The 11,438-nt window shown below is 39.9% G+C and overlaps 1 protein-coding gene across 4 annotated transcripts in view; it reads right to left on the reverse strand.

Moving 5' to 3' along the window:
- LOC120085888 (GTP-binding protein-like protein) overlaps positions 1-687 on the reverse strand; it is a 38,061-nt gene extending 37,374 nt beyond the window's left edge. For all 4 annotated transcript variants that reach the window (XM_039042153.2, XM_039042150.2, XM_090317883.1 and 1 more), the window contains exon 1: positions 274-687. In XM_039042153.2, coding sequence (XP_038898081.1) covers positions 274-492 — 219 coding nt within the window. In that variant the 5' untranslated portion in view covers positions 493-687. The remainder of the gene's footprint in view (positions 1-273) is intronic.
- Positions 688-11,438: the final 10,751 nt, after the last annotated feature.

The raw sequence follows: 11,438 nt of genomic DNA on the forward strand, positions 1-11,438 counted from the left end.
TGACAAATAAATTAGACCATGGAAATTGGAAAATCTACAGAGAGCTAGGATTGAGGAATCGGTACTGTTTATAACTACCAACAATAAAATACGATAGTTCGCTACTCCTGCTGCACAAATTCACAATCCACTAGCTGTAACGACAATTCGACACCGCATTCTTCAGCGGCCATGGAGTTTCTCGGAAGTAACCACCAGCTCCATGGCTCAAAATCCAAATTATATCAAATTAAATCACAAGAGAGATAGAGAGAGCATCGGATATTAGCTTACGACGGCATTGAAGAGAGTGGATTTTCCAACATTGGGAAGGCCAACAATGCCGGCTCTGAGGCTCATGCTGATCTTGGATGCAGAAGAGAAGCGTCGGCCAACCACCATAACATGGTCGAAATGAGAAGCTCTGGAGAAGAGAGAGTGAGTTCCAAAGAAGGAGGATTTTGAAGGGAGAAGAAGAGACGGAATAATGTGAGAGCAAACTGTTCTGGCCATGGCTGCCGCCACCAGTTGCAGCACTCGGTCCAAAGCCAAACGGAGAATCCGGTGGCGGTGGAGCAAATAGTTATCGCCGGAAAATTGATAAATGAAATTGAAAGGTGTAGATTGGAAGATGTTCTATAGACCATAGGCAATGGTTCGTTGCGTTGGGCCCTTGTTTTTTCTTTTTCTTTTTCTTTTTTCTTTCTTTTTAAATTACAAATTTTCTCATTTTTCTTTTTAAATAATCTTTTTGGATTAAAAATCTATTTTTGTCCTTATATTTAAGACGGGTTCAATTTTAGCCACGAGAATTTTGTTCAGATGGTCCATTTAGGGGGCTTAACTGAAAATGGTCGGCATTGAAGAAATCATTGAAATTTGGTCTTTTGCTTACGTCAGTCGCCTGTGAACTACCCAACTGCCCCCAAAGATGCAATCAATTGGCCCCTAACGTCCTAACCTCGATTCTCGATCATGTTTCCCATTTTCTTCTATTGATCCCCAATCCCAATCAGTGGTCCAACTCCTCACGCCTCCCGATCTCGTTCCAATACTCCATCCCGTCCCCGATCCTCACTAGCAAACCTAACCATTTTAAATAAATTTGAAAAGTGACGGTATACATACAGAAAGTCGTGTTTCTTAAGCTTTTCACTCTTAGCTCACTATCCTTACATGATTCTCCTATAATTGTTTGTCTGGACCAACGTTCCCACGATCCTCGCACTTCTAACGACTTACAATATCTAATATTTTGTTCGTCGCATCGTTCAACTCAAAGGTAAAATATTTGTTTATCATTTTCGTTTTCTTATTTCGTTAATCGTTGTTGCATGCACTACTTTGGGTTAGGGTTTTCATGCATGCAAATCTTTCATTATTCGTTGTTAGGGTTAGGGTTTAGGTTTAGGAAGAATGTCAACTGTGGGGATGAATGATCTAGTAAATGTAGGATTTTCAGGGAGAGGATATTGAGAATCGAGCACGAGATTTGAGGGTGTGGATCAAGTATAAGAGTCGTTGGAGAGAAATGTTAGTGAAAATCGAGCGAGATAATCAAGCAAGAGAAATGATTTGAGAGAATCGAGCAAGGGAATCGTTTGAGAGAATCGAGTAGGAGAATCATTTGAGAGGATCGAGCACTAGGATCGAGTACGGGACCAAGACCGAGTAAGAGAATTGAGAGAGCTAATTGAGAAAATTACAGAGAGCTTTCTTTTAGCTGGTTGTGTTAAATTTTTTTCCCTATTGTCTAAATATGTTGTTTACTTTGATGGCTATGTTCAAGATTAATGTTGAAAATCGTTTTCTCGACTGAGCTACAAGCCCATCATCTCATATTAAAGTTGTCAACTGTTGAGTTTTATGTCCTAAAACTCATAGGTTTGTAAAAAATTAAACTTATTCTAAAAATTCAATAAGTTGTTATTGAATATATGAATTGCTTATTTCGTTTTAGAAATAAATACAATAAACTAAAAGATTCACGACTATTACATGAATATTTGAACCTTATGTGGAGACATAAAAGTGGACCAGGTTTGAGTAAATAGTCAAAATGGTCTATAATATATGAATAAGATCGGGTGTCTTATTATGGTAACACTATTGGATGTGATTGATAACTTGTAGAAATACAAGTTATTTATGCTGCCTTATTCAGATATTGCGGTCAAAAGAGAGAAAATGTGCGTCGATTGTATGGAAATTAGCTAAGAAATACAATAAATATAAGTTATCGCAAATACACCCACTGACACCATCAAGATGGTAGAAAAAGATATTTCAAGTCTGTTTTGCAGGAAACCAAGTTACCGCTTGCAATAAAGGCTCAAGACGATCTAAACAACACATCTCTGTCGCATCGCGCCCGTCAATCAATATTGAAGTGACGATCAACGCAATGACGGCCCAATGCGACGGTCGATCTAGAGCTGAACTTCAACCGCATGCGGTAATATATACAACATCGCATGCAGACACACGATCAAAAGATGCAAGTGAGCAACACAATTGCAGAGGATTATGACACGTGTACAACTAACCGTTGTGCATATTCAACGTACTGATTGCATAATAGAAAGAATATTTAGTCCACCATTTTCGGAGATGCCATAACAATAAAGTGGGGACCACAAGTCAGAGAGTCAAAGCTTTTCACCTATAAATACCCTCATAGAATTCACTGAAAGATATACTTGATACGGGAGAATTGATACTAGGCTATTGAGAGAGAGGCTGATATGAGTGCTGATCGGAGAAGATCTGGGAAGAAAAGAGACAAGGCCGATAGGTGAATCTCAGCGCAATTCTGCCAAATCCACGCCGTGAAGCTCTATGCTTAGATCCCTTCTACTGGTTGAGCAAGCCTGAGAGGGAAGCTTATTCTTCCGTTCACTCCATCGACGCCAACAAGCAAAATCTCCATTATAGATCTGTGTCAAGACGTTGGCACTCATTTGTATTTGTTTCTAACTCTCATTCATCAATTGTATTTCATTTTTTAATCTATTCATTCACAATCATGTATCAGACGCTAAATAGTATTATTGAATGTCTTGATCATTGCCATTTCCACATTTCTATCTATTTCCGTTCCTCCATAAATCGTTTTCTCTACGATGTTTTCTTAATCCCTTGGTGATTAATATGAATTAAACAAGTAACTTAATCTATGCTAAAAAAATAAAGATGTTAGCTAAGGCATGCTAGACAACATCTTCACCTGTGAGAGCAGAAGTGAAGATGCCAATCTGATCTGTCGAGAGAAGATTAGAAGAATGCATTAACTAAAGCAAGAAGTACTTTTAAAGATGGAAGCAACCTTGCGTTCATTACGTTCGCCCCTGTTTCTCCACAGAAATATGGGAACGCGGCCGATCACCGAGAGGTGTACGCTAAGGGAAAAGCGGAATCGTACTTATATCTTTAACGCAATTAAGAAACTTGCGATGTGTGTATTAATTATCTTTTCTCTTTCTGCTTCGCACATAAGCCTTGCCATCGCATAACACGATCTGTGTATAATCTTCATAGACAGTCTCAACCTCAATATCTTGTATTATGTAACCCTATCCTGTATCATCATAGCTTAGGTTTACTTTATCGCTATTTACTTTATCATTGCATTTTTACCGCCTTACTTTACTTTACCGAATTTTTAAATACCCGTACACATAACTTTTATAAATTGAAAAACCCCTGGTTGTATATATCACAAATGTAACGCAATAACCTAAAACAGTCCCTATGTTCGACCTCGGATCACACCGAGAAACTTGCGGTAGAATTATACTTGGTTCCAACGCAAGGAAACTTGTGACAACGCACAACATACTACAAGAACATTCATTAATAATGCATATCTAGAAGTAGTATCGCATAAAGAAAATAAAATCATCATTCATCCATGTGTTGTATGACATAAGATTAGAATACATTGTATGTCTTTACAAGTTTATGGCGCCATTGTCGGGGAACTGGTAACGAGAACATGGACTTGTAGCTTAATATCTAGAAGTAGTATCGCATAAAGAAAATAAAATCATCATTCATCCATGTGTTGTATGACATAAGATTAGAATACATTGTATGTCTTTACAAGTTTATAGCGTTGTTGCTGGGGAATTGGTAATGGGAACATGGACTTATAGCTTAGATCAGATTTCATGTTGTCAAGTTCATGGCGCTGTTGTCGGGGAACTGGTAACGGGGACATGGACTTGTATATGGCAATGCATCGCATTTTATGCCCATCAAGTTTATGGCGTCATTGTCGGGGATTGGTTAACGATTATTGTTTGAGTATGTTTATAGTGTTTTGAAAGACAGATATTGTTGTACTGGTTGTTCAACGCGGAGAGCAGCCTGACAGTTTATGAGTACTGGTACCGAACCAGAATTCGAAGTTGACCTTGAGATCGAGCGTACCTTTTGCGCACGGGCACATCAGAATAGAACAAGGCGAAAAAAAGCAATTAGTATGGCAGATAATAACAATAATGTGGTTAATGGTTATTATTCAAGGGGCAGTGCGGCCAGCGCAGGACCCAGTCTTCCTTGCCACTGATCGTAACATTCCCATAAGGAACTACGCGGTGCCTAACCTGTACGATTTTTCGCCTGAGATTTTGAGACCAACAGTTGAGGAGAACACAAGGTTCGAAATAAAATCGGTTATGCTCCAAATGATCCAGAATGTAGGGCAATTTGGGGGTCTGCAAGGTGAATACCCGCATGCCCACCTGACCAGTTTTATTGAAATGTGCGGCAACTTCTCATTACTTGGCATTACCCCTAAGGGTATTAGACTTTATATGTTCCCTTACACCTTGAGGGACGAAGCGAAGAGGTAGGCTTACTCACTGGAGCCAAACGAGATTACATCATGGGATCAGCTGGTTGAGCAATTCATAAAGAAGTTCTTCCCACCGATCATCAACGTAAGGCGATGAAAGGACGTGCTGAACTTTGAGCAAATGGACAATGAGACCCTGAGCACCGCTTGGGTGCGATTTTGAAGATTGGTGAAAAACTGCCCGCATATTGGGATACCCGATTGCGTTTTGATGGAGACATTTTATAACGACCTGAACAGATCGATGCAGGCTGTTACTGACCCCTCCGCGGCAGGAGGTTTTATGGACAAAACATATACCGAGGCCAAGGTCATCCTTAACCGCATATCGCGGAACATGGATGAATGGATCGATGATGGTTATGGAGGCAAAGGCTCTGAGAGAAGAAATAATGACACTGCCATTGTCCATGCGGAGACAATGAACACACTGACTGCTCAGATGGCCGTAGTGACCTCAATCCTCCAATCGATGGTAATCAATCAAGGAGCCATTCCCCAACAATCAGCGCAATCCACTGCGCCGGCTTAAGTGGCCGCAATAAGTTACGTTAATTGTGGAGGGGCTCATGTTGCAGAAATGTGCCCATCGAATATCCAGCAGGTATGTGCCATCCAAAACAACCCCTTCAGCAACACCTACAATCAGGGTTGGAGGAGCCATTCTAACTTCGGTTGGGGAGGGAATCCTAACCAAGGGAGACCAAACAACCATCAAAGTGGCAGTCGAGGGAATCCTTCTTTTCACCATAACTTGAATCAGGGTCAACAAAGGCAATCGCATAATCAGCAACCCTCATCTTCAAACACCTCCGGAAGCTCATTGGAGGCCCTGCTCAAACAATATATGGATAAAAATGACGCAGTGATGCAGACACAGGCGTCTTCAATTCGAAACTTAGAGATTCAAGTGGGCCAGCTGGCATCTGAGCTGAGAAATAGAGCACCAAGAACGTTGCCCAACAACTCTAAAGCCCCAGGATCTAATGGAAAGGAGCAATGTCCCTAGGACATTGGGCAGACAAGCTGGACCGCCTGCAGAGGTGTGGATTGCGCTCATTCAAGGAAACGCATCTTTCGGTCCATATCTCACATCTATGTTTAATGCTTTCTCTAATTCTTGTCTTATTGAATTCCTGGATTTTGTCTTTACTGCCTCATTTAATTCGTTTCATGACTTTATGAAATTATTCTTCATTTATTTTCCTTGTATTTATTTTTATACCGTCTTTAATTCCTTTAACTTTTCTGTCATTAATGTGTTACTCTTTAAATGGTGAATGAATGAGAAATAAGAAGAAATTTATTACCGCAAGTCATAGCAGCTTACGTTGATGAATATATATATATAATAAATTTTTAATAAAAAAATAAAACAATCAACATCCAGTATGCATGGCGACAATGGACGCATCTTGAACCAACAAGATACGCTCTGCATTATCCCAATTCAAATGCGTTGAAGGCGAGGGGTGTGTTGCGTGCATGTGTGTCCTTTGCCCGTCCTTAGCAAAATACACTATGTTGAGGTAGTGTTGCGCTGGTAGCAATACCGTGCGCCCGATCCTCCAGAAATGTGTTTAGTTAAGGGGTGTGTTGTGGGGATGCATGTGTTGTTGCCCCTCTTCTACGAAGATGCATTTGCGTTGGTGAACACAGTGCATTAATCTTTACCTTACGTCCAAGCAAATAAAACATTAAAGAAAATTCTTTTTGCAAAATTGAGAAGTCCAATCGTTTCATATTCCAAAGAAATGATGAGGCTGTAGATGAAAGGACGTTTTTCTGAAATCTCATAAATGAGGGAAGTTCGAACGATGGGCCTTTTGAGTGTCTCGAGGTTTGTCACCGCAAAAATCGCGTTGGGCCCACTAAGGCCCAACCTATAAATAGCCACTTCCCCCGTCCGTGAACATTTTTACCTCATTTGCATTTTGAAAACCCTAAGTGTCCTTACATACCGAGTGTTCTTCTTCTTCCCCGAAACCCTAAAGATTTTCCGGTTCTTTCAATTAAGCATCCATGGCCGACCAAGCTTCCCAACCCTCTACTTCACCCTCAACCCCTTCCACTGACCAAATCTCCATGCGCGAGGCAACATTCCTTGCTGCCAGTCGCCGACTTGCTGCCCAACCCCACAGTGTCCCTAGAATTGTTGGTAGACCCCAGAGAAACCCCTTAGCCGTTAGACCTCCTTAGTTCAAGAGAGGGCAAAGCACTGAAAGTACCCCACTTCCAACTTCAGTAGTCTCAACTGAGAGCGAAAAGAAGATGCACGATGACAAGGAAGTATTTGGAAATATTCTGAGTAGCCTTGAGCAAGGAGGTGGACTGCCCGAGGCAGGGGTTGTAAATCAACCACTATCTACGGATGAGGTGACGATGGCGGTAATTGAAGAAGTAGCAGTGACGGAAGAAGTGGTGGACAAAGAGACCAGAAGAAGCACTCTGGCTTTAGAGAATCCTGAGGTGACTGCCAATGCAGAAACCTATGACAGACCCTCTAGAGTTGTGGTGGATGAAATGGTAGTGACAGAAGAAGTTGCATTGGAGGAGGTTACAGCGGAGAAGCAACTAGAGATGGTTGAGAATAGAAAGAAGAAAAAGAAGAGTAGAGGGAAAAATGCTGGAGAAGGCGAGTCTTCCCATCATGCAAGGAGAAAAAGAATAAAAAATAGGATGATGAATAAGATGAAGAGGCCAAGAAGGAGAGGAAGAAGAAAGAAAAGGAAGAAAGAAGAAAGCGCAGGTGTGAGGAAAGACGCCTAAGGAAAGAAGAGGAAAAGAAGAAAAGGGCTACGAGCCTAGAGAAGGATGGATAATCAACCTCCGTAAGGGAGGACAGGGGGGAAACAACGCAATTAATGGAGTCGGTGCAACTTGAAACAACGTAATTAGTTGCGACCGACGAAGGCGAAGAAGGAGAGGATACCCCTCTGATGCGACGTCGCAGGGAGAATGCGCCACAAGGGTCTACCATTGACCCTTCAATTTTGATCCAAGCACTAGAAGAAGAAAAAGAAAGAAGAAGAAAAGAAAAGGAAGAGAGACAGGAGAAAATGGAGCTTGTGAAACTCATCATCGCAGAGGGCAATCGAAGAAGAAGACTGCAAGATGAAGAAATGCACAACAATAATGAGCTCGCAAGGATTGAAGAGAAAATAAGGCTCGAAGAGGAACAACGCCTTTTGCTGGCCTCCGAGCAGTTTGTACAAGAGTTTGAAAGAGAAGTGAAAAAAAAGGAGGAGGAAGAGAAGAGAAAGAAGGCCGAGGAAGAGAGAAGAATGAGAGGAGAAAAAGAAAGAAAGCGCGAAGCCAACAAGCGGCACTTACAAAAGAAAAAGGGTAAAAAACTCGTTGAACGCAAGAAGGAGGAACAACGCAAAGAGCGGGAGAAGAAGCAAAGACAAGCAGCCTACCTTGCGTTGGCCAAAGAAAAGGGCAAAGCAATCGTAGAGAGTAGCGAGCCCGCGTTGGCGAGGAAGCATCCATCGAAGAGAAAAGAAAATGACGACATGCTAATAGAGATGGGCTTCTATCCTGCGCCAATGCCACTACCAAACCTCATCACAAGTGTGATTGTGGAACATGTTGTGACTCATTTTGCCAGTGCCCAGCCATTGCTGTGCCACAGGTAGTGAGAGACTTCTATCGAGGACGTCTACATGGCACTAGAGATGCGGTGACCTTCAAAGGGGAGAAGGTGTCCTTCAGCGCAAGGGACATTAATGAATTGTACCAAATGAAGGATAACCCGGATGCATCGGGCAACAAAATCATTGATGATCCCACGGAACAACAAATGGAAGATGCACTGAGAGTCTTAACGCAATGGGGCATGAAGTGGACGGTTTCACTAAAAGGCATCTGCACCCTGGCGTCCAAGTCATTGCTTCCGGAGGGGAGGCTTTGGGTTTATTTGGTCAAGAAGTGGTTGATCCTAATAACGTACGATAAGACTGTATCGAGGGATTGAGTCATGGCCGCATACTGCATTGCGCGCAACATATCCGATCGATGTAAGGCAGTTGATCGCAAGACAGCTCAGATCACTGGTGGGGCAATACTTCTTTCCATGGACTGTTTCAAGTTTGTGCCTGTCAATGGGCGTAGGCATTAATGAAGAGCCCATGCCTGAAGTCCACGACCTTATCAATATAAAGATCTTGAGGATGTTCCTCAAGGACTCCCCACATTGCCCAGAGCTACCTTTAAATTTTGCAATAGGCTTAATTATTGGTAAGTCTTTGTGATGTTATGTTTTTCTCAGTGTACTGGTATTTTCCACTGCGCCAGGGCTTTAATCCCTACAATTGGTATAAGAGCCAACTCGTACAATTAATTTAGAATTTTAAAATTTGCACTGGGTTTGGTGGATTAAATTGCATCATGAATGTGATTTGCGAATGAATGTTTACGGTAATTTTTTTTACCATAGATTTACATGTTTGATTTGATCAATTTGTAAAGGCCCACGTGCTTTGGGCATTTTATTGTGTAATTTGAGTCTTTTGTAAGTCCGTGTCTAGAATTAGGATTGTTAACGATGAAGATTGAGACCAATTTTGGTCGAAAACGGAAGAATGATCAACAAATTGCCCAGGATTGCATTATGGTATCGCAGCGTTGCAACGCTGTGTTGGGTTATATGTCCTTAAACTCACAGTTTGTGATATTAAACATGTTCTATTTGAAATAAATACGTTATTGAAGTTTATTCAATAAATGTATAAATTGCACTTCTAAAAACCTAAATCCAATAAACTAAGATCCTTGACTATTACATGAGTACTTGGACTGTATGTAGAGACATACAGATGGATCAAGTTCAAGTAAATAGCCAAAATGGTCTATAGTATACGCATAAAGTTGGGTACCTTATTCTTGTAACATTATGGGATGTGACCCACTTTGTATTTAGTACAAACGATGTGATCCTAAATCATTCATATAGGAGACATGCAAGTGGGGCGTCCTATGCAAAAAGTTTGTATAAGACTGGACCAAGAAACAAGTCACTCTTACTTTATAACGCTTTTTATGGTAAAACTGACTATTTCAAATCAGTGACCTAGGTAACTTGACCTTAATTTTGAGCTAACTATGTACTTCTGTTTATTTGGGATTATCCTTAGATTTGCATAGGTGAAGGTTGGCTCTACAACACCGGCTCAATTAACCTCCCATTTTAGGGGTACGACCGAGTAGATAGCTGAGGACATAGGGTGCAAGACGGAATTCACTCCTACCCACCTTTAGGGTTAGTAGAGAGGTTGTTCTTTTAAGTACTAATTCCAAGTCTTGAATAAGAGACCTCACCCTCTCATTGGCCTGAGAGGGATCACAAACCAATTGTTTATTAGAGGATCAGTGGAACTTAAGGAGCAAGTTGTATCTCGCGGGGGGGGGGGGGGAGGAGAGGGTAAAACAACATTTGACCCAGCCGTTATTACGAACAATTGTGAAGGGTCAACTTACTGATTATGGTTAAATCAAGTGGACAAAAATATATCTATAGTGAGGGGAGTATAACTACTGGGCTTTAGTGGAGTGACCCGGTAGCTAATGAATGTTGATTAAATTAGTTTAAATAGTTTAGTTGATTAATCTCCAATCATTGAATCCCATGATCTGTAGGTCCATTAGGTCCCCTTACTAGCTCACAAACGAATTAAACCTTAGAATAGAGTGATAAGAAAATTTGAAACGTTCAAACTTGAATTAAGGGAATTTGTAATTATATATGATATGATTACGTGTTTAATTGATGAATTAAAAGGAATTGGAGAATTGGATAATATTTAAATATGATTTAAATATTAAAATTACACGAATAGAGGTTCATGTTTGTCGAATGGGTGTTTAATTTAATATTTGATATTGAATTAAATTAAAATTTTGATTAAATTCAAATTAATTTTGGTTAAGATTAATTTTATGCTTTTTTCCCAAAATTTTGAAATTTGATTTGAAAAATAAATTAAATTAAAATTTGAAATTTGGATTTCAAAATTCGAATTAATTTTATTAATATTAATTATTAGAATTAATTTTGGTTAAGATTAATTTTATGTTTTTTTTCCAAAATTTTGAAATTTGATTTCAAAATAAATTAAATTAAAATCTGAAATTTGGATTTCAAAATTTGGATTAATTTTATAAAGTAAAATTTGGAAAAAAAATTGAAAAATAAAGATAATGGGTTTATCCCATTTTTGGTGATTGCTCACAATTCCACTAATTTACTTAAGTAGGTGTTGTCTTCATGTTATGCAATGTGATTATATGAAGAAACTGAATAAAAGGGAGTGTCTTCAGTTGAGAATAACGCCATGCAAGACTAAAATTTTCTGAGATTCAAGGTTGAAAAAAAGTTCTTCATTGCATGTTCCTAAAACCAACTTTTCTTCTTCATAAGTTTCCATCAATTCAGCTCATTTTGATTCCCACAAATCAATATAAGATCCAAGAGAATAGTAAGGAAGATTAAGTGGTGTTCTACAAGTTTTTGGATTGAAGATTGAAGCTGAATTTGTAGATTGAAGAAGGTCTTCAAAGGTAATTTCTTGAAACCCTCTATTTTCTTTTGAGCATGTTGTCT

Source organism: Benincasa hispida, chromosome 9 (genome assembly GCF_027475165.1).
Source record: "Benincasa hispida cultivar pf3 chromosome 9, pf3_genome.v1.1, whole genome shotgun sequence".
Classification (NCBI taxonomy): domain Eukaryota; kingdom Viridiplantae; phylum Streptophyta; class Magnoliopsida; order Cucurbitales; family Cucurbitaceae; genus Benincasa; species Benincasa hispida.